This window comes from Eretmochelys imbricata, chromosome 14 (assembly GCF_965152235.1).
Source record: "Eretmochelys imbricata isolate rEreImb1 chromosome 14, rEreImb1.hap1, whole genome shotgun sequence".
Classification (NCBI taxonomy): domain Eukaryota; kingdom Metazoa; phylum Chordata; order Testudines; family Cheloniidae; genus Eretmochelys; species Eretmochelys imbricata.
In genome coordinates, this window is record NC_135585.1 from 47,143,159 (window position 1) to 47,167,039 (window position 23,881).

Sequence of the window (23,881 nt, forward strand, 5' to 3'; positions counted from 1 at the left end):
TGCCGTGGCTCGTGAAATCCTACACAAGGAGCCTTGAAAGCAGCAAGGAGCAGTTCACCAACAGGGTGAGTTGGTGCAGAATGACTCTGGAGTGTGCTTCTGGCAGTTTAAAGGGCCGCTGGTGCTGCCTGTATGGAAAGCTGGACCTGGTCGATGACAGCATCCCTGTGGTTATGTCCGCATGCTGTACCCTCCATAATATTTGTGAAGGGAAGGGTGAAAGATTCACTCAGGCATGGAACTCAGAGGTTCAACACCTGGATGCTGAATTTGAACAGCCGGAGAGCAGGGCTATTAGAGGGGCCCAGCGCAGGGCTGCAAGGATTAGGGATGCCTTGAGGAAGCAATTTGAGGCTGAAAGCCATCAGTAATGTTTGGTGCCCTGCACGAGAGTGAAGTGCAGTGGTTCCAATGTTAGTAGGAATCTGTGCTTGTGACACTGACTTGCAGTGCCTGTTGCTTTCATGGGCTAAGGTATCTTTTACTTAATGCAATAATAAAGAATGTTTTCAAAGGCAAAAAAGCCATTTATTGAAAATAAAATTCAGTTATTGAAAAGGAACACGATTGCTTGGGAAACAGAAAGGGCAAGGGAGTGGGGTGGGGAATGGTTCAATCACAGATTGCGTATGTCCTGTTCTCATACTCAGTCTTCCTGTCTGGAGTGCTGTGCAATGAGTGTTGCACTTCTGGCTGGCTAAAATGCATGGTGATGGGGGTTGAGTGCAGTGGATAATAGTTTGCAGGGCTGGGTGGTGTGGTGAAGCTACATGTGTTGAAGGCAGCTGGTGGCGATAAGAAAAGACAGCTACCTTTTCCGTAACTGGTGGTCTTTGAGATGTGTTGCTCGTGTCTATTTTACAATAGGTGTGTGTGCTTGCCACGTGCACTGGTGCTGGAAGTGTTTCCCCTAGCAGTACCCATAGGGGGAGCACCCCGGTGACCCTGGAGTGGCGCTTCCATGGCGCGGTTTAGGGGGAGCTGCGTGCTCCCTCCACCCTCAGTTCCTTCTTGCCAGACATCTCCGACAGAGGGGAAGGAGGGCAGGATGTGGAATAGACATGAGCAACACATCTCGAAGAACACCAGTTACGGAAAAGGTAACTGTCTTTTCTTCTTCAAGTGATTGCTTCTGTGTATTCCACAATAGGTGATTCCAAGCTATATCTGTTGGAGGTGGGTAGGAGTTCACAGATTCCTGGGATGGAATACGGCCCTGCCGAACCCGGCGTCATCCCTGGTTTGGGAGACAATTGCATAGGGCGAGGTAAACATGTGAACTAAAGACCAAGTTGTGGCCCTACAAATGTCCTGGATAGGGACGTGAGCCAGGAAGGCAGCCGATGAGGCCTGGGCCCAAGTCGAGTATGCCTTCACAATCGGTGGTGGAGGAACACTCGCCAGATCATAACAGGTGTGAATGCATGAGGTGATCCAATGGGAGAGGCGCTGGGTGGAAATCGACCGACCCCTTATGCACTCAGCCGAGGCAACAAACAGTTGAGATGACTTTCTGAATGGCTTAGTCTATTCCAGGTAGAAGGCCAGTGCCATAAGCACGTCAAGCATGTGGAGCAGTGTTCCTCATAGGACGAGTGAGGCTTGGGGCAGAGGACAGGCAAGAAAATGTCCTGGCCCATGTGGTAGGCGGAGACCACCTTAGGGAGGAATGCAGGGTGTGGGCGGAGCAGAACCTTATCCTTATGGAAAACTATGTACGGGGTTTTGGAGGTCAGAGCCCTGAGCTCTGAGACCCGCCTGGCTGACGTGATAGCAACCAGGAAGGCCACCTTCCATGAGAGGTGAGACCAAGAGCACGTGGCCAGAGGTTCAAACGGGGGCCCCGTGAGATGGGATAACACCAAGTTCAGGTCCCACTGTGGGACAGGGGGCCTAGCATATGGAAAAAGATGGTCCAGTCCCTTAAGGAAACGTCCAGTCATAGCATGGGAGAACACCATGTGTCCCTGCACTGGAGGATGGAAGGCCGATATGGCCGCCAGGTGCACCTTGACTGATGAGGGTGCCAGGCCCTAGGTTGTCTAGGATAAGCTGGATTGGGGCAGCCACTGGGGAAACACGCTGCTCTGCAGCCCATCTAGAGAACCTGGACCACTTCACCAAGTAGGTGCGGCATGTGGAGGACTGTCTGCTTTCCAGCAGGATGCACTGGACCCCCTCCGAACATGTCCGCTCCTTCCCGCCTAGCCACTGAGCAGCCACACCATGAGGTGGAGAGCCGCTAGGTTGGGATGGAGGAGATGGCCCCGGTCCTGGGAGAGCAGGTCCGGGCGGAGCAGCAGTGGCCTCAGCATGGCCAGTGTCAGGCCCATGAGGGTCCCGTACCAATGCTGCTGGGGCCATGCTGGGGCAATTAGAGGACCCATGCCTTGTCCATTTTTACTTTCTCCAGGACCCTGCTGATGAGAGGGAATGTGGGGAAGGCATAGAGAAGCTGATCTGACCAGGACAGGAGGAGGGCATCTGAGATAGCGCCCCGTCCCAGACCCCCCCAGAACAGAACCGCGGGCAACGCCTGTTCTTCGTCGTCACGAACAGGTCCACCTGGGGTGTTCCCCACGCTTGGAAGAGCTGGTGAGCCACTTCTGGGTGGAGAGACCACTCATGTTGGGAGGAGAAGTCCCTGCTCAAATGATCGGCTCGTGTGTTGCGGACACCCGGCAGGTGGAAGGCCCTCTGGGAGATGACATGGGCTATGCAGAAGTCCCATAGTCTGAGGTATAAACTGTTCAGGAAGGACAGGTACGGGAGGAAAGGTGGAGGAGTTTCACTGAATGTAAGAGAGCAGTATGATTCCTCAGAGCTCCAGTATGAAACTGGAGAAAAGCCTGTTGAGAGTCTTTGGGTTAAGTTTAGAGGCAAGCGCAACAAGGATGATGTCGTGGTGGGTATGTGCTATAGACCACCAGACCAGAAGGATGAGATAAACAAGGCTTTCTTCAGACAACTAGCTGAAATCTCCAAATCACAGGCCCTGGTTCTAATAGGGGACTTCAATCACCCTGACATCTACTGGGAGAGGAATACAGCAGTGCATAGACAATCCAGGAAGTTTTTGGAGAGTGTTGGGGACAACTTCCTGGTACAAGTGCTGGAGGAACCGACTAGGGGCCGTGCTCCTCTACAGCTTACAAACCGGGAAGAATTGGTAGGGGAAGTAGAAGTGGGTGGCAACCTGGGCAGCAGTGACCATGAGATGGTTGAGTTCAGGATCCTGAAAAAAGGAAGAAAGGAGAGTAGCAAAATACGGACCCTAACCTTCAGAAAAGCAGACTTACACTCCCTTAGGGAACTGATGGGCAGGATCCCCTGGGAGGCTAATATGAGGGGGCAAGGAGTCTAGGAGAGCTAGCTGTATTTTAAAGATGTCTTATTAAGTGCCCAGGAACAAACCATCCCAAAGTACAGAAAGAATAGGAAATATGGCAGGCGACTAGCTTGACTTAACAGTGAAATCTTCAGTGATCTTAAATTCAAAAAGGAAGCTGACAAGAAGTGGAAATTTGGACCGATGACTAGGGAGGAGTATAAAAGTATGGCTAGAGCATGCAGAGGTGTAATCAGGAAGGCCAAGGCACAATTGGAGTTGCAGCTATCAAGGGATGTGAAGGGTAACAAGAAGGGTTTCTACAGGTATGTTAGCAACAAGAAGAAGGTCAGTGAAAGTGTGGGACCCTTAATGAAAGGGGGAGGCAACATAGTGATAGATGATGTGGAAGAAGCTGAAGTACTCAATGCTTGTTTTGCCTCGGTCTTCACAGAGAAGGGCAGTCCCAGACTGCTGCACTAGGCAACACAGCATGGGGAGTAGGTGAGCAGCCCTCAGTGGTGAAAGAACAGGTTAAGGACTATTTAGAAAAGCTGGACATGCACAAGTGCATGGGTCCAGATCTAATGCATCCAAGGGTACTGAGGAAGTTGGCTAATGTGATTGCAGAGCCATTGGCCATTATTTTTGAAAATTCGTGGTGATCGGGGGAGGTCCTGGACTATTGGAGTGCCTATCTTTAAAAAAGGGAAAAAAGAGAACCCGGGAACTACACACCATCCAGCCTCACTTCAGTCCCCAACAAAATCATGGAGCAGGTCCTCAGAGAATCCCTTTTGAAGCACTTGGAGGAGAGGAAGGTGATCAGGAACAGTCAACATGGATTCACCAAGGGCAAGTCATGCCTGACCAACCTGATTGCCTTCTATGATGAGATAACTGGCTCTGTGGATATGGGGAAAGCGGTGGATGTGATATCTCTTGACTTTAGCAAAGCTTTTGATACAGCCTCCAACAGTTTTCCTGCGAGCAAGTTAAAAAAGTATGGATTGGATGAATGGACTATCAGGTGGATAGAAAGTTGGCTAGATCGTCGGGCTCAACGGGTAGTGATCAATGGCTCCATGTCTAGTTGGCAGCCGGTATCAAGGGGAGTGCCCCAGGGGATGGTCCTGGGGCCTGTTGTGTTCAGCATCTTTATGAATGATCTGGATGACGGGATGAATTGCACCCGCATACAAAGGTCTATGCTTTAACCCTCAGTTCTCTGTGCTGACCTAAGGACTTCCTATGCTGTTTCCAGATGATTAATAAATCCTACTCTTTGGACAATGTTGTTTGAGTGTCACTGCAAATGCCAGATGAGGTGCATTAGTCTTTGAAGAGTGGACGAGTCTCCCCCAGGAGTCTAGCTCAGCTGGACTCGCTGAACAGAGCTCCTCGTGTGAAGCAGGAGTGCTGGAGCTCAGAGGCTCAGTGTAAGGAGGCGGTGAGACCCCCAAGGGGGTCTGGCACACTGAACTGATTCCTCTTAGAGATTGTTTCAAAGCTGGGGACATAGCACGGATCCTGTGGATCTGTGACACCTCCTAAGGTAGCCAGTGGGTGATGCTGACGAGCAGGATGTGTCCTAAGCCCTGCCCCTCTCACAGAAATAGGTGTCACAGTTCAGGGCAACTGCACCTGTATCTCCCCTCAGTGAATCAGCAAGGGCACCCACTCTCAGGCTCCCAGCTCCCCAGCCATTGCTTCGGTTGGGTGGAGACCCAAGTCATTCTCCCTTCTCACCAGGGTAAGTCCAGGCTGCACAGTGCCCTGTCTTCACTGTGTAATTCCCAGCCCAGACAGGTTGCCCTCGGACACCTGCTTGATTTCCCTTCAGAGATGGATACAGTGTAATTGCTACAGGAATAAACAACCACCCAGCTCTTTCTAAGCAAGCTTAGCTTTATTCTTAAGGTAAAAAGATGACATTAAAAATAATAGAAGGACCTACACACATGCTAATAAGCTTATCGGGCATCCCCCCACCCTAGGGGTTTCCTTGTGGTTCAAGCTCCTCAGAGCTTCAGCTCAGAACAAGCACCCAATGTTATGAGGCCTCAGCAGGCCAAGTCCTTCCAATCCTCCCCTAAGGATTGGGGCCCTCGGGGGGACCAGGGTTCTGTCCATTTGCTGGACCAGGAAGAAGGCCCTGTGTCATTTTAAACTCAGGCTTTTATCCAAAAAGCTTTTCTTTGTCTCTGGGTCTCTACAGAATCCAGTTCCAACTAGAATATGCAGACTTGGGGGGTGGGGGAAAGAGCGACTTCAAGGGTTGATAATGGGGGAAGTTCATTAGCATCCCCCCTCCCTACATACAATGCAACAGCAACACTCACACAACTGCAATTTTAAGACAATGGACCCCAAAAGTATTAACCCTAATTCAATGAGGTCTAACTTAATTCAAGAAAGTTTATTCTAATTCCATAAGGTGTGTTTAGATAACAAACATTCTGCTAGTAAGCCAGCAAACATTCTTCCAAAATCCATAGAGTCGCTTGTCAACCATCTTGAATAAGTTCTCAGTTCAGATCCCATGGGGCTGAACTTTCTCATGCCAATTCTTACCCCTGCTAGATCCCCAAACCTTTGCATATAAACTTGACCTGGTTCTCCCCCTCTCTCCTCCCATGCAGTGCCTAAGCTGCCCCAATGCTGGACGGAGGTTCCCCACCCCCTGAGTCAAGGTGAGCTGAATTCCCTCTCCCCTCTGGCTCAGGATCTTTCACCATCTCCCAAGCAGCTTCTGATCCACCGCTTGGGCATTTCTCCCCTGGCTGGGTGCCATAGATTGGCAGTGCTCTGCAGCTGCCTCTGTGTCCCTCCTTGTGGCCTGAGACACTGCCAACCTCATGGTCTGTACAGCTCCTGGGTCCCTCTGATGGGTTAGCAGAGAGTTTAATTCCCTGAGCTGAGCTGTAGGGCCCAGCGGATTTCCCTTTCAGTCAGTAGGTTCTGTCCCTTCTCTGGAGCAGCAGCGATCTCACCCACTTGCCTGCAAACCTGGGGGTGTCACCTAATTGCTCTGGGACATGGGCGGTGGGTGAGTGACCGGCTCAGGGAGGCTAGGCCCCTGGCCACCACTTCCACCTGAGGCCATGGTCCCCACTTCCACTTTCCCCCAAGGCCAGATCCCCCTGCAGTCGTGAGCACTGCCCAGAGCACTGATTGGCCCCCACAACCCCGAAGCACTGGGCTGGCAGATGGCATGCAGCCCCCCGGGGCACAAAGCGGTACCCAGCCTCAGAGCAGCAGCCCCCCAGAGCACGGGGAAGGCGCAGACACCCCCCCCAGCCCTGGAGTGGCAGGTGGCAGGCAGCCCCCCTTTGCCCCCAGTTCTGGAGCGCTGGGTGGCATGGCCCCAGTGCCAGGGCCCCCCCCGGCACTGGGCAGCCCCAGCTACACCAAGTCCCAGCTGCCCTACCCCCAGCCCCAGCCGGCTTCCCTTCCTGGGAGAGGAGCAGCCTGCCTGGGCTGGGGCCAAGTAGCAGCGGAGGGAGGGGGCCTCTGGGCGGAGCATGGGTGGGGCCATGCGGGGCCGGTTGGGCAGGCTCAGCCTTCCCCTGCCTATTGAACGCGCTGCCCATGCTCTGGGAGTCTAACCAGGGAATGTGACCCCCCCTTTCCCCATCAGCTGTTCTGTCTGCGGTTTTGCTCACATCCTTTTGCCTGTTGGAGCTACCTGAGGGGGCTGATTCAGCCCTTCTGTGTTCACAGCCAGAACATCATTCCCCACAAGCAAAGAAGGTGGCAAACCGGACAGCACAGCTACAGCCCGCACCCCCGACCCTTCCTGGGGCGTAGAAATCTGTGACACAGGCAGCAGGAAGGCTTGTACACCCGGAGCCTCCATCCATAGTTCACACCCTGGGAGCGTCTGACGGTGTGGGGTTTCCCTGCGTGGGGCTTATCTATGGTCTTAGAAATCCCGGTATCTCTCCTTCCAGTGTATGTATGTCTCCCCATTAACCTTCCGCCACTCCGGTCTCCAGAGCCTGTACTCGGTCGCTGGGGGCCAGGGGTTGCTTGCACCTAATGCCCACATACGCCACCTGCCCACAGGGGAGGTAATAACACACACTGCATTCAGTGTAATGAACTGGAGAGCCCCCATCCTGCTGCTGGATTTCTGCCTGCATTACTTTGATTCTTGTAAGGGGGGTTGTATGTTTGCTCCTTGTATGTGTTTTTCTTTCTTGAGGGCTGGAGGGAGTTTAGAGACTGTTTATTCGGTGTATCTGGCTATCACGCTCCCTTTCTAAATTCCCTCACAGAACTCCCTTGTTTGCTGCTTCTCTTCACTAGCTCCTCTGGTTGTTTATGAGCTGGCTTTTTAACCCCCTGATCTCGCTGAATTAGACCTGCCCCCTCATCAAGGGATCCTAAAGGGATCAGGGGAGATGTACACGTGCTGGCTTTGGTCAAGGTACAACACCTAAAATAGCAGAGTAGCCGTGATGGTGCGGGTGGTGGGATAGGCCAGACACCCAAGTACGATCCCACCCCAGACTCTAGGTAGATACTTGAGCATCCAGCCTCTCCAGCTGCCCCCACTGCCACAGCGACACTGGTCTTTTTAGCTCACAAGCTCAGTCAAAGCTTACGTGGTACATCTACCCCAGCTGGAAATTCCACCTTCAGCTGCAACGTAGACGTCCCCAGAGAGAGAGCTGGGGCTGTGTGTGGGATTCAGTGTGAGGGCAGAAGCAGAGCCGCTGAGCAAGGCAGCGGGCAGGGCAGTAGCAGGAGAGAGAGACAGTTTGTAGTGAACGAAACTCACATGGTCACCGGGCTTCCTCCGGAAAGGTCCACTGCATGCGAGTGATCAGGAGGAAGGAGATGCTGATTGTCAGCCGGGGCCTTAAGCAGCAGTGGCAGGATTCTCCCCTGCCCTGCCCCTCCTGCTGCCATTTACGCCTGGGCAGAGTGGGGGGTAAACCCTGCCAGCCAGAGTTCTCCTCTCACACCAACAGTGGCATTAAAACCAAGTTAGCCCTCACTTTGCACAGGTGTGAACACCGACGCAAGGGGACAGGCAGGGGAGAATCAGACCTGATGTGCACTAGAGGGAACAGGGTGGTGGCCAGGGGCACTAAAAGGGCTGCCACCCCTTCCTCCTGCCCCAGCTTTCAACCACTGCCAGGGACTGCTGCCCTTAGCTCCACTTTGTTCTAGTCACTAATGTTTTGGCCACTTACTCACTTAATTTTTGTCTTTCCTACTGGTTTCTGCTCTCTGCAGGACAACTTGTGGGCTGTTGTCATCAGTCTGGGATCACAGAATTATTGAAATACAGGGTTGGAAGGGGCCACAAGACCTCATCAATCTAGGCCCTGAGCTGTGGCAGGACCAAGTAAACCCTAGACCATCCCTGCCAGGTGTTTGTCCAACCTGTTCTTAAACCCTCCCGGTGATGGGGATTCCACAACCGCCCTTGGAAGCCTATTTACAGTCCTCTTTGGAGCAGCCCTTAGCAGATTGGAAGGCTGTTCTCAGATCCCCTCTCAGCTTTCTTTTCTCAGGACTAAACATGCCTAGCTGTTTTTTCAACCTTTCCTCAGAGGTCAGGTTTTCTCAACCTTTGATCATTTTTTGTTGCTCACCTGTGGACTCATCTTTCCTAAAGAGGGGCACCCAGAATTGCACTCAGTACTCCATCTGAGGCTTCAGTGAGGGACAATTACATCCCCTGTCTTACAGAACACTCCTGTTAATACTTCCCACACTGATATTAGCCTTCTTCACAGTTCTGTTACATTGTTGACTCCTATTATTATTTGTGATCTACTATGACCCCCAGATCCTTTGCAGCCGTACTACCTCCTAGCCAGCTATTCCCCATTTTGTAGTTATGCATTTGACTTGTCCTTCCTAAATGAAATACTTTGCACTTGTCCTAACTGAATTTCTTTTAGTTGAATTCAGACCAATTCTCAGCCTTGGTGTCTTAGAAACTGAACCTTCAGAGGACGTAAAGGCCGGCTGTAGTCAGAGCGTGAGCCGTACAGCTATAAATTCTCTTTCAGCCATACCACATCCTGTGCAAGGGCTTCGGAAACAAACGAAACAATTCTACAGTTAAAGACAGCCACCATCCAAAATCCCCTTGAAACTGCACTTATGGTGCAAAGTCACTTTAACTGGCTGAGAGTGATCTGGAAGAGCTGGAGATCAGTGACACAGATAGTCACTGCAGCCGAGTGCAATGAGACCTTCAGCCTTGATACTCTCAGGGAGAACCCAGGCCCCACTTAAGTCAGCAGCAGAATTCCCCTTTGCCCTCAGTACTGTGCTGCGATAGGCGGCTGGAGGAGAGGCATTGGCTCATCCCAGTGGTGTCCCCAATGCATCTCTGGAAGGGCCCAGCCACAAGCATCCCACTCTCTGTTTGTCCTGGTTTTGTACAGCACCTAGCGCAATGAGGCCCTGGTCTATGAGTGGGGTCCCTAGGCACTACTGTAAAACTATTACTCCTCCTCTTCCCCTGCTCACAGTCTATGCACCTCAGCTTCACTCCACACCTCCCCTCCTCCCTTCTGCCTCTGCACCTTATCTCTGAGCAATCTCATTAAAAACCATGGCTTTCATTATCATCTTTATGCTGACAACTCCTAGATCAGCCTATCCACTCTGGGCCTGTTTCTGTCAGTCCAGACTGAAACCTCCAGTCTGTCTCCTTGTCTCTGTCCTCACTGATATCCCACCATCAGCTTAAACGCAACACAGTTAAAACAAAGCTCCTAATCTCCCCACATCCAACCTCCCACTCACCTCCATTCTCAGTCACCATGGGCAGCGCCATGGGGGTGGTCACTCAGGCCATGAACTGGGCTTTGCCTTCGATTCAGCCCTCTCTGTAGCCCCACACTTCCGAGTCATGTCTGAATTTTACCACTTCGTCCTTTACAAAATGTCTTCAAGATCTGGCCTTTCCAATCTGGTAATACAATTGACAGAGTTCAACAGAAAAATAGAAGTCTGAACTCGCCCCTTGCCTAACCGTTGCCAGATGGTAATGGCTGGATGGGTCTGTGGCACAGGTAGATGAACTATGCAAATCCAGGGGACTGTCAGACTTTAAGGTTTCTGCAACCAGAGACCATGTCTACACTAAAAACACTACAGCAGCACAGTAGGAAATCCAGCTCCCGAGGTCGACAGAAGCAATCTACCATGGACCTAGCGCTGTCTTCGCCGGGGGCTAGGTTGGCTTAGCTGCATCTCTCAGGGGTGAGGATTTTTCACACCCCTCAGCAACGTAGCTGGGTCGACCTAATTTTCAAGTGCAGACCTGGCCTGTGGCTGTGGGCCTGTTCGAGCTCCCGCCAACCTGGAAACTCCATGAACAAACGCTCATTTAGAAAAAGTCCTCCCCCATAGAAGCCCACTCCGTGCCCAGGACACACAAATGGTTCACTGGGGTGGGGGTGAGAGGTTGGTGCTGGCACAGGACAGAACCTGGGTTGTTTGGTGACCTAACTGTGCATTGGCAGACTGTCCAATACTGGGGTGTGTTTTGAAAGGGTCGCCTTCACTTAGAATCTCCAGGCTTTTGAACCTTAGTGGTTTTGAGAAAACTACAATATTCTCTTAGTACGGGGAGTTTTCCCCTCCCGTTATACTTCTCTCCCCTGCCGCCTTTAGCTCCAGTTTAACAAAAGTGTTCCCCTCCCCCGAATCTATGAATTTCCTCAGGTCTTTGAGGATGGCAGGGGGTGGGCGGGGGGTGGAGCCTTTCAAAGTTCGTTCTGTGGCAGGAATTTTTGCAGGGTTTTAATCTCCAGATCAGGCCCAGATGGGGCTGAAAATGTCTCCACTGCACTCTGCCCTGGTCCCTTCAGGTCCTGCTGAAATAGCAGCTCAGCCTGGCCCAAGACTCTGGCCCTTTGTGCTCCAGAGTGGGAGGTGGATGAGTTAGTATCTGCAGCAGCTGAAGGGTTAAAGGAACCATGTCTAGTGTGTGGGGAGCTGCAGCCCCGGCATTTCCGCAGGGAGGGTGTTTGTGAGAAGAGGGGAAGTGCCCCAGCAGCAGAGAACAGCACAGCAAGAGCTAGGACTGGCAGAGTCTCTTTCCATGTAGAATTAACTTATGGGCTCAAAGTTTCAGAACTGGAGGATGGAGCTTCGTGCACTGAAAATGGGAGCTCAGCTCTGTACCTGCTTCTGCCCTGGAGACTGCAGAATGTGCTTGCGAAGGGCCTTGCTGCACGGGCTGGTTGTGGGCATAATCCCCCCCGTGGGCCCCATCCTGCAGCCCTGGTTCACGTGAGCCATCTCATTGGTGCCCTGACATCAATGGGGCTCCTCCAATGAGTGAGGGAAGAGGAGCCAGGACGTTAGTGTGGGGGGGGGAGGGGGGTTCTGGTAGCTGTGCATGCAAATGTCTGTGCCCTTCTGCATGTGCATTTCCAGTGCACTCAGATGGGCCTCTACCCTTTGAAACACCAACCGAGATGTTTCCCCTCATCATCATTCGCCCTTATGCCTGGCATCTGCCTGAACAATAAACTGTCACCACATTGATGCTCTGGACACATTTAACCCTGTGAATAATGCTGAATATGGGGCCCAGGAGCTACCACTGATCTCTAAGCATGGGTCAGCTCCCCAGGACACTCACACCCCACTGACTCTAGGTTGTCTTAGCAAACAGGAATCCTGCAAATGCTCAATGCTCCCCATGGCCACAGTAATTCTTGTTATTTACAATTTTGGTAATGTAGCTTTTGGTAAGTCATTTCCTACTGTTCAAAACATAAAAGTTATTTTCAGTATAATTGGAATATCCCCTACATCACCACAAGGGTTTGAACGCTGGTCTTTTATCACTGCAGCGCAGCTCTTCACCACTTGAACTAAAGAACTAGTTACAATAGCTGGCAGCAGCAGTAGGCTGTTACCGTCCACACAACATCCACAAAAAATAGTGGGTTACATATGCATGAGTAGCCTCATATTGCAGACAGCTTAGTCAAGCACATAGATGGGACACTGTGACATTCCCCTGGTGTTGTCTAGACCGGTGATCTGTTAGGTCACTCCAATCCCTGAGTCTGGGAGCCAGCCTTACCCTGCTCTGCTGTGGGAACCCCCACTCCTGGGCTGTTCACACACAGCCTCTAGCATGTAAGCTGCTCCCAGCTACATGAGTGAGCACTTTTGGCCAGCCGCTGCTTGCATTTTGCAATCAAAGGACACTAGCCAATATCTCCGGTCCCAGACACAACCCTAGGAACCTCCGTCTTGCAGTGTCCAGTTACGCCTGCTGGACGCTGCAAGCTTACATGAGTTTGTCAATTTAACAAAGAAATTGATATGTACCAGGCTTGTTATCCCAAGGGGAGGCTCTGACATGCTTCAAACCAAACGCACTGCTTCAGGTAGAATAAACAAACACATTTATTAACTGCAAAAGATAGATTTTAAGTGATTATAAGTCAAAGCACAAGAAGTCAGATTTGGTCAAATGAAAGAAAAACAAAACACATTCTAAGCTGATCTTAACACTTTCAGTTCCCTTACAAACTAAGATACGCCTCACCACAGCTGGCTGGCTGCCCTTCAACCAGGCTCTCCCCTTTGATCAGTGCTTCAGTCACTTGGTGATAGTGTCTGTAGATGTAGGTGGAAGAGAAAGAGCATGGCAAAGGTCTCTCCCTTTTATCGTGTTCTTTCTTCCCTCTTGGCTTTGCCCCCCCCCCCCCCCGCTTCAGAGTCAGGTGAGCATTACCTCACTGTAGTCCCAAACTGACCAAGGGAAGGGGGGTGACTCACTTGAGAGTCCAATAGATCCTTTGTTGCTGCCTAGGCCAGTGTCCTTTGTTCCTGTGAAGCTGGGCTGGGTTTGTCCCATACATACCCTGATGAGGTGTGTACTGCCCCTCTGCTCCTGGAGAGTTTTGCCTGAGCTTCTTTTAAGCCATGAGGACACATTTTCAGCCTCATAGCTATATACCTGAAATTACAACCTATAACATTACTATAACAACAATGCTCAGTGCATCATGAGCCTTCCAAAGACACCCAAGATGACAAACTTTGCATTGGATACCACACAATCATGTTATAAGGATGAACATGGGGGTGCAGGGTGTTCCCCTAAGGTACAGACTGTCACAACATCACGAATGGCAGTGGAGTTATTCCTTAAACTACAAAGGCAAGAGGAGTGCAACATTGATCTTCCCATGTGTAGTAGCTACGACACGTGATTCCTTGCGGCATTCATGGAGGTGCTGACCACAGTGGAACACAGCTTTTGGGCTTAGAAAACAAGCACTGAGTGGTGGGATCACATCGTCATGCACGTCTGGGAAGACGAGCAGTGGCTGCCAAACTTTTAGATGAGGAAAGCCACATTCGTGGGACCGTGTGATGAGTTTGCCCTAGCCTTGCAGCCCAAAGACATGAGAATGAGAGCTGCCCTGTCGTTGGAGAAGCACATGGTGATTGCACTGTGGAAGCTAGCTACTCCAGACTGCTACTGATCGGCCGCTTACCAGTGCGGAGTGGGAAAGTTGACCATTGGACTCTGAAAGGCCGTGACTCTGGGCAATATGCGTGACATCGTGGATGGCTTTGCACAAATGGGCTTCCCTAACGACCACTTCACTCAGCCACTGCCTCTTCCTCCTCCTCCTCCTCCTCCTCAGACCAGCCACAACAGCACCTTCTGCCTCAGCACCGCAGCCCCAATCCTAGCCAAGTGCCGAGGGGAGGCCAGAGGGCAGGGGGCTGGAGAGTGAGCCCAGCCCACACTCATTCTGCAGTGCTGTGTCCTGTCCCATGGGGCTGTGCCTGGCTCCCCATTGCAGGCTGAGTGAGGGGCAGGCTCACTCTATAGCCCCTCCCCCCATTGCCCCTTTCCACCAGGCTGGGTTTAGGGTCACAGTGCAGAGGTGGAAGGTGTTGCTGCAAGTGGTCAGAGCCCCCAGGTGACAACACCCAGCCCTGTGGGACAGAAAACACCACTGCAGGGTTTTTGCGGGCGTCAGTGCGCTCATGAACCCCTGATCAAACCACCCTGGTATGAACTTCTCGTCATGTCTGTGCTCCTCCCATGTCTCATTCTCTACAACCCACTAGATGGGCTCTCTGGCCTGTGAGCCAGACATCAGCAACGACTTGCTGTTAATGGTCAGGATGCTCTTAGCAGGTAGCTGAAGAGATGTGCAGCTTTCCGAGTCAGGGCAGACACTGTAAATTCCTCCAACCAAGCCGAAGAGCTCTGGGATCTGCGTGCCCCCAGGAGCGGGTCATGGGGCTCCCAGAGGGGAACGTCCCCAAGGCATTTCCTTCCCATGCCCCCCTGAGGTGTGCAGCTCTGAGCATGCTGAGATCCATGGCTACAGCTGCATAAACTACGAGGGGCAGGGGTCAAAGATAAAACCCGAATCCTCCTACAGCCTGACAATGTGTGTCCCCAGACTGTGCCATCAAAACGGAGAGGCTCAGGCTGTACCTTCAAAATGAGGTCAACTGTAGCTTGTCAGAGTAAGCCAAAAAGTCTGGACACCAGTGGCTTCTGGGAAAACAATGCAGCAGAAACCAAGGTGCAGCACCTGGACCTTTCTCGCAGTTGGCCCCAAGCCCCCAGATTGCCGATATAGGGCTTGATCTTGCTTCTATCGGAGTCAATGTCAACACTCCTATGGAGCCCACAGAGAAATAAAGCTACTGTGACTGCACTAAAAATCCTGCCTCTGATGCTCTAACCTGAGCTGTCGACTCTTGATGCTGGTGATCTGGCTGTTCATGCACCTTAATTCTGGCATTTCACAGTGTTTACATGCTTGACTTCGCCACCGGAACTTTTTTTTAATGTCGTTCTCTGCATGGAATTGAATCTCAGCTGTGCCATCAGGCAGTGCCAGCCTGCGCTGTACGGCCTGCCTGCAGAGTGCCCTCACTGTGGGCAAGGCAGAGTTCAGGGGCTGTAGCTTAGGCTACACTTGCAACTGAACCACAGAAGTTTTGCTGTGGCAAGTGCAAGTGTAAACGGCGCTTTGTCGACACAGCCTTGTCGCTAACAGCTGCGCAGTGTAGACATAACCTAAATGGTCTCCGGTTTCCACTGTCTAAAGGACAGGAGAATTTGGCCAAAGCTTGCCACACAAAGCAAAGTGAGGTTCAAAATGACAGGGGCTTTGAATCCTTAGTGTCCTGTAGCATTTATATTTACAGAAATTTCCAAAGCATCCGTAACCCTAACTTTCTACCTGAGCTTTGTGACACCCCCTCCTCTCCTGAGGGAGCCGAAAAATCCCTCAGTGCACTTGTAACCCTCTGGTGAGTGTGTGTCATTCACACCCCCCTTGATGGCTGACGCACAAGGTTTATGGGTTTTTACAGCTCTGAACTTCACAAACTGACTCTTTAGCTCCAGCTGTAGAGACTTGTGCTAAGCGCTGTCGGTCCCCACTTCAATCCCCAGGGAGTGTTGGGATGGGTTAGACAGTTCCTGCCTGTGGGGCAGGGGATATGCTCTCCCTTCCAGCCTTCCAGCAATACACATCAGATTGGTTCATATTCTTCCCCCTCTCTCCATTGCCCCCTGTTCTCCCATCCCTTCTCCCCACCTCCATCCATTCCTTCTCTCCAGCCCTCTCCCTGCCCTTCCCCCTCTTTTACTCTCCTTCAGTTTCACTTTCCTGTGTTCTCCCACTCCTGGCTCCTCCTTTTTCTTTGTCTCCTTCTGTGGCTGGGACTAGCAGATACTTGCAGGCGGCCCCTCCCAGTGTCAGCACAAGCCCACACGGCACAGCCAAGGGCAGAGAGAACAGATACTCACCCAGCTGCCATGGCCGCTGCAGCTACAGCAGGGGAAATACAAGATGAAGCTATTTGCTCCATCTGCCTGGGGTATCTGACGGAGCCGGTGACTATCGCGTGTGGGCACAACTTCTGCCGAGCCTGCCTCACCTGGTACAGTGAGGAGAAGGGAACGGGGACACTCCTGACCTGTCCCCAGTGCAGAGCCCGGTTCCAAAAAGGGGAGTTCAAGCCCAACACCCAGCTGAACAACATCCTACAAAGGATCAAACAACTGGGGTTAAAACCAGGAAAAGGGCAACAGGATTATCTGTGTGAGAGACACGCGGAACGTCTCAAACTCTTCTGTGAGGAGGATGGAGAAACTATTTGCTTGGTGTGTGAGAAATCCCGGGACCACAAGTCTCACACTGTGGTTCCCACTGAGGAAGCTGCCCAGGAGTACAAGGTAGGAAATGCTGTTGACTTTGCTTAATTAAACCCCTTAAGGACACCAGGTTTATCCACCATCAATACAAGAACAAACATTCACCCCTGGCTGCCTATGGTTAGGCACCTAAATGAAAGGGGCCTGGTTTTCAGAGGGGATGAGCACTGGGAGTTGTGGATAATGGGAAAATATCCAAACTTTTTTTTCTCCAACACTGCAAGTTCCAACACGTAATAGAACAGGGCTGACGGCTCTTTGTGCACCTACAACCCGTCTGCCAGGTGGAGTGGGCAGCAAGAACATAAGACCATAAGAACAGCCATCCCCTGTGGGAGCAAAGGTCCATCTAGCCCAGTATCCTGTCTTCCAACAGTGGCCAATGCCAGGTGCCCCAGAGGGAATGAACAGAACAGGTGATTATCAAGTGATCCATCCCCTGTCACCCATTCCCAGCTTCTGGGAACAGCTTCTGAACAGCTGATCTGTGGCAGGTGGGAGGCGCTGGGAGGATGGGGGAGGAGCTGGTCTCAGGGTCGCCAGTGGGCAGGAAACATTGCGGGGCAGGGGCAGAGCTGATCGGTGGGGCTGCCAGTAGGTGCTGAGCACCCACTACTTTTATTCCATGATTGCTCCAGCCCTGGAGCACCCACAGAGTTGGTGCCGATGGCAGAAAAGAAACTTTAAATGAGAGGAGGGAAGTCACCGGCATTAATTAAGGAAAATGCCACACGCAGGATTCATAAACATAAAACCATGAGCAAAACACCCTCTCCAGTGTACGTTGGTCAGTGTCTTCTGCCTCATGTTCTGGACTTCCATAACAAAAAGTTCCTTTGCTCTGCCCCTCTCTGCTCCCTGACCCTACCCCACTCACAGTGGCTGTCCTTGGTCAGTGAAGACTCAGGGTTCAGAGATGCATCTGTGTGAGCTCACCTCCCACCCTGGTTGGCGGGGGAGGACGAAGATGGCACCTTGCTTGCTCCAGTGTCCAAGCCAGGGCCGTCCGTAGGCATACGCAGCTGCGTAGGGCACCATGAAATTTGGGGCACCAAATTGCCCCAAATTTAATGGTGCCCTACGTAGCTGCATGCTGCATACGTGGCAGCACCAGCCCCGGCAACCAGCCCTTTCCCTCAGCCAGCCCCCCGCGGGCTGCGCCCACTGCAAGGGGCAGGGCCGTTCCTACGGGGGTGTGGGGCTCCAGACACTCCCTCCAACCTGCCTCTTACCCTTCCCCCCTGCTCTGCCCCCGGCCCACCCCCATTCCACCTCTTCCCCCAGCAACCCCGCACTCACCAGCAGCGGCGGGAAGTGGAGCAGACGGGCCCCAGCCCAATCTACTCCGCCAGATCCCAGCCACGGCGCTCCGCTTCCCGCCGCCGGTGAGAGCGGGAGGCGATCCTTTCCCCAACCCAAGCGACATGGCTAGGGCCGGGGCAAGGGAAGCGGGGCAGGCTCCTCCCGGCCCCCTGCTAATCCCCAGGGCCACTCTGGGCCTGTGGGGCCCCCAAAAGTGGCCCCCCACAGCTCCTGCCATCCATACCCTGGCGGGGGGGGTGGCCTGGGGCCCCACACAGCCCCCCCCACACGGGGGGCTGCGTAGGGCACCCAAATGGCTAGGTACGGCCCTGGTCCAAGTACTAGCTCTAGTGTCACCACCCTACCACACACCCCATTGTCCCACTCCACCGGCCGCCCTGCCAGCCATCACCTGCTTCTCTGCTATAACCTCTGCAGATCAGGGCATGTCTACACTTGCAATTTAAAGCAGAAAAAGTCCCCTTTTGCGCAAAACCCTAGTTTCTACGCTGCTCTTAGTGATTTTCAACTCTTAGTGGGGGAACGTCCTTGCTGAAGCAGGCTGGGCAGAAAAGCTGTCCCACATCAAGTGATTTCAGCTCTAGTGATCACTTAACAAAACAAAAGACTCCGAATGGAGCCTTAATTAGTTCTGTCTGTGAACAGAGGAGAGGAGCAAGTTAAACCATGCCTAGGACTCTTGGGTAAAGTCCACACTGCCCAGCAAGCACACCTGTCCCCACTCCTCTTAAACTTCACAGGGGTCTGGCATCCAAGCCCCCCGCGTAGTGAGTTCAGTTCAGTGGAGGGTGACCCCCTCAATCGGGACAGGCTAAGCCAGGGGTGGCCAACCTGAGCCTGAGAAGGAGCCAGAATTTACCAATGTACATTGCCAAAGAGCCACAGTAATATGTCAGCAGCCCCTGATCAGCTCCCCTGTCCCGCTCCCGTGCCTCCCACCCACCAGCAGCCCTGCCGGTCAGAGCCTCCCCCTCCTCCCTGCACCTCCCGATCAGCTGTTCCGTGGCGTGCAGGAGGGTCTGGGGGGGGAGGAGCGAGGGCACAGCGGGCTCAGGGGAGGGGGCGGGAAGGGGTTAAGTGGGGGCAGGGCCCATGGCAGAGCCAGGGGTTGAGCAGTGAGCACCCCCCGGCACCTTGGAAGGCTGGTGTCTGCAGTTCCAGCCCCGGAGTCGGTGCCTATACAAGGAACCGCATATTAACTTCTGAAGATCTGCATGTGGTTCCGGAGCCACAGGTTGGCCACCCCTGGGCTAAATGCTACTCCGCTGCCCTTTCCTCACACAGTAAAGAGAACCCTATTTCATTACCCCCACATTCCATACTGAAGTGATCTGTAATCCAGCACCAGCCACAGTTGATCACTTTGGCAACACGGCCCTGTCTGCTGGATACCTGGGCAGAGTCCGTGTGTTCATGTAAATACAGTAAAAAGAAAAGGAGGACTTGTGGCACCTTAGAGACTAACCAATTTATTTGAGCATGAGCTTTCGTGAGCTACAGCTCACTTCATCGGATGCATACCGTGGAAACTGCAGCAGACTTTATATACACACAGAGAATATGAAACAATACCTCCTCCCACCCCACTGTCCTGCTGGTTATAGCTTATCTGAAGTGATCATCAGGTTGGGCCATTTCCAGCACAAATCCAGGTTTTCTCACCCTCCACCCCCCACCCCCCGCCACAAATTCACTCTCCTGCTGGTGATAGCCCATCCAAAGTGACAACTCTTTACACAATGTGCATGATAATCAAGTTGGGCCATTTCCTGCACAAATCCAGGTTCTCTCACCCCCTCACCCCCCTCCCAAAAACCACACACACAAACTCACTATCCTGCTGGTAATAGCTCATCCAAAGTGACCACTCTCCCTACAATGTGCATGTATTCAAATAAATTGGAACGAAAGCTCATGCTCAAATAAATTGGACGAAAGCTCATGCTCAAATAAATTGGACGAAAGCTCATGCTCAAACAAATTGGTTAATTATCATGCACATTGTAGGGAGAGTGGTCACTTTGGATGAGCTATTACCAGCAGGATAGTGAGTTTGTGTGTGTGGTTTTTGGGAGGGGGGTGAGGGGGTGAGAGAACCCGGATTTGTGCAGGAAATGGCCCAACTTGATTATCATGCACATTGTGTAAAGAGTTGTCACTTTGGATGGGCTATCACCAGCAGGAGAGTGAATTTGTGTGGGGGGGTGGAGGGTGAGAAAACCTGGATTTGTGCTGGAAATGGCCCAACCTGATGATCACTTTAGATAAGCTATTACCAGCAGGACAGTGGGGTGGGAGGAGGTATTGTTTCATATTCTCTGTGTGTATATAAAGTCTGCTGCAGTTTCCACGGTATGCATCCGATGAAGTGAGCTGTAGCTCACGAAAGCTCATGCTCAAATAAATTGGTTAGTCTCTAAGGTGCCACAAGTACTCCTTTTCCTTTTGCGAATACAGACTAACACGGCTGTTACTCTGAAACCTGTAAATACAGTCTGCACCTGAAGCCTTTTCCCCTCCCCAGCCAGCTGTCAGGGGAGAGCTCATTCAGACCCTGCTTGAACATGAAACAATCTGGACCCTGACTCATCCCTGCATGTCAGTGGCACAGAAAGCCACAGCTGGTACCTGTGTCCTGCTCTTCTTTCTTTCTTTCTTTCTTTCTTTCTTTCTTTCTTTCTTTCTTTCTTTCTTTCTTTCTTTCTTTCTTTCCCCATGTCCTGTTCTTCTCTCCTCCTTCAGCTCTTCCCTGTCCAGCAGCCCTGCTCCACTCATATTGACTTCTGCAGCCATTAGCCCAGATAACATTAGTAGGATGAGGTGGGGTCTTACAGCTTAGGTACACCATGGATGTACACACCAGGGTATTATAATTGTCTGACAAAGTTGGGGCCACCTGTGTCCTGACACGGTTGGATTTTGACAGCGTGGGTGGGACAACACGGTTCTGGAACCACATTAAAGAAACATGTCATTGCTCCCATCCCATCTGGGGCTGTGTCTGGGCTGGAGAGTGGGAGGCCGGGGATGAGACGCTGCTGAGGTTCCCTGCCCTCACCCCGGGAGAGAGGGGAGGACATGGGCTGATGTTAGGGCCCTGCCCAGGGTTGCAGAAGGAAGGGAGGGAAATGGCCTGAATTCCCTCCCCACAGGGACCAGACTCACTGACACCCTCAGTTTGGCCTGAACTGTCCCAAATTTCTGCTCCAAGTCCCTTGTTCATTGAGCTGCTTCTCTGCCCCAGGAACTCGCAGGCCACGTTGACACTACAGGGGCTTCAGCAGCACAGCTACAGCCCGGCAGCACAGAAGCCAGGGCCGAAGTGTCACGTTAAGATCAGGCCCAAGCCTCTGTGCTCACTGACAGGGCTCAGAGACAGCCGGGAAGTGCTGGCACTTCTCCCGCGAAGCACCTGCCGTGTTCTCCGGGATCTCAGCTTTCACTTTGCTTTAAACTGAGTCTCCAGCTGTTTTGGTTGTGAAGAAAACCTCAAAACTGTGACCCAGATGTAGGGGATGCAGAGAGCTGGGCACAGCGGCTCTGAGAGGTGTGAATGGCCCCATTGCCTCAGTGAGGGGTGAGCTCAGGGATGATCATTTAAATATCAACACTGTTAATTATTTCGTTCCCCTGTGCAAGCGGAGAAGGAGAATTGCAGCTCGGCACCATTTACTGCCAGTGACGCCTCCTTCCGGTGCCACAAGTGGGTGATGTTTGGGAGATGCCACCTCTTCTGTTCCCCCCAGTAAAGGAGGACCCGGCCCAGAGAGTCCAGCAGAGTCCAGGGGTATATTCTAGCCCCAGGAGGGGAGCCAGGCCCCAGGAGCCCTTGGAGCCCATCAGCAACTTCATCCTGTTCCGAACATTGCACCATCTACTGTGAACAGATCATGGTGTCTCCTTTTGGTGACTCACATGGGCAGAGCTTATTTGTGGGTGGAGCTTCAAAGAATCCAGCCACATTTTCCCGCCCTCCCCCGCTCCGCCTTCTGATCCCTGCTCATTTATGAAGCTGTTTTGCTGGATGCAAAGGCTGCTTTTCCACCTCCTGGCTCTCACTAGCCCCTGCTGGCTCTCTCCCTCCCTCACTGCTTCCCTGCAGCAGCACCGCAGGGGTGTCAGCTGAACAGCACCCCAGGAGCTCTCGGCACCAGCTGCAGCCTGGGCCCTTGGGCAGGGAGGAGGAGAGAACTCCAGGGCTCTGTGAAAAGAGAGTGAAATGGGGAGATCTCTGGCGGGGGCTCAGGAGGGGACTCTGGGGGGCTGCCAGGGGTGTTGCACAGAGCGGGGCTGACGGGGCAGAAGCACGTTGCTGTGCTGTGTGAATGAATCACACGCTGTCAAAGGGGAAGGGAGCCCTGGGTTATTACAGCTCTGGAGCCGTTATAATTATGGGTGGCCCATTCCCCCAGACCGAGTGTGTTCCCTGTTCCTTACTGACCTCCAGCCACATCACAGCTTCACCCTGCACAGTTAACGGGACTGCACTGGCTCAGGTGCTCAGCTGCTGCCTGAGGGAGGCCACATGGGAGCCTGGACAGACGAGAGCACAGTGGGGTCTTGTTCCTGGCCTGGGTCTGGGGTACAGTGGAGTGAGGTGCTGTCCCAACCTCTTCACTCTCACTGGCAGGAGGGATCGTTCAGAACCTTCCCAGCTATTTCCCCTCTGGCCTGTGCTCAGGGATGGGAAACTTTAGCTAAAACACAGGACTTCAGAAGTCCTGAGTGTCTGCACGAAGCAGAGCCCCCACTCTGAGACTGGCATCTCAGCTCCCATGAGGCCGTTAGGGCCGAGTCTGCTGCTCGCTTCCAGGGTATTTTACTGCTCCTGTATGAAATGCCAATATGGATAGTGCTGTCCATTGGACAGGCAGACTAATGGCCATTTATCACGCACGATGCCCCTGCAGGTGAAACTCCAGGGAGCCCTGGGCCCTCTGAGGAAGGAGCTGGAAGAGGCCCTGGCTCTGATGTCTAAAGAGAAAAAGAAAACTACAGAGTGGCAGGTGGGTGTCTGGGTTTATTCCTCCCTGAGCCCTTCCCCCTGCAGCATTCCCTGGAATGCCGGGGCCCCTAAAGCTCCAGGATGAGGCTATGAACCTGCTCTAGTTGTTTGCTCCATTGCACAGGCTTGGTGCCGGCCATGGGCAGCGGATGCCTACGGCGTTTGGGGAGGCCGGGCGTGAGTGCCGGAACCTCCCCGGTGCCTGGATCATCGCCCTGCCCACTGCTCCACCCCCATTTGGCCTCCTCTCCCCGAGGCCCCGACCACGCTCCCTTCCTGCTCTGCCCCATGCCCGGCCCCACTCCCTTCCAGCCCCCTTCCCAAGGGCTCCCCGTTCACTGTTGCAGCTCGCTCCTCTCCCCCACCCCCTCCTGCAAGGCCCCCTCGCCTGCCTCTTGCTCCTTTCTGCCCCCTCCTGCCTTAAGGGCGAGTGACAGGGGAGGGGCGGAGAGGAGCAAGTGGCGGGGCCCCCCACACAGCTGGCGGGCGGCAAGCGGCGGGTGCTGCGGGGTTCGGGGGAGGAGCGGGAGCGAGGGCTCTGGTCGGAGCTCAGGCAGGACTCCAAAGGGGGGAGGGGGGGCGCAGCATCTTGTCTGGGGAGGCTCAGGTCAGTGTGGACACCCCCTGAGTGAGCAGAGCCGGGGGCAGGTCAGTGTAAAGCCAGGCAGCGCTCGGCCACCTCACAGCCTCTCTTGCCATCACGTGGCCACTTCATCCCAGGCACCTGCTACTGTTACTGTGACTTTACCTGTGCTCGTCTCTAGCAGGTGATGAACACATGGGACAAAATGTCCGTTCCAGTTCACCTGCCTTTTCCATTGAAATCCCTGCAGAGAGCGTTGGGGGCGTGAGTAAGACACGAGCAGCAGGGAGGAGAGGAGAAGCAGGTGTCCCACTAGTCAGATAAAAATGGCCATTTACAAGAGCTGAAATGCTCAGAGCTGGGTGCCTCTGGTTCTGCACCTGAAGCCATGTTTAGAGTCCGGCGGAAGTGGGCTGGTTTACAGAGGACAGAACCGCA

The 23,881-nt window shown here is 53.0% G+C and overlaps 1 protein-coding gene across 1 annotated transcript in view; it reads left to right on the forward strand.

Annotated features, from left to right (window-relative positions):
• Positions 1-16,098: 16,098 nt before the first annotated feature.
• LOC144274275 (E3 ubiquitin-protein ligase TRIM39-like) overlaps positions 16,099-23,881 on the forward strand; it is a 28,388-nt gene continuing 20,605 nt past the window's right edge. The window contains exons 1-2 of the mRNA XM_077832940.1: positions 16,099-16,553; positions 22,766-22,861. Of these exons, the coding sequence (XP_077689066.1) occupies positions 16,134-16,553; positions 22,766-22,861 (516 nt within the window). The 5' untranslated portion in view covers positions 16,099-16,133. The remainder of the gene's footprint in view (positions 16,554-22,765; positions 22,862-23,881) is intronic.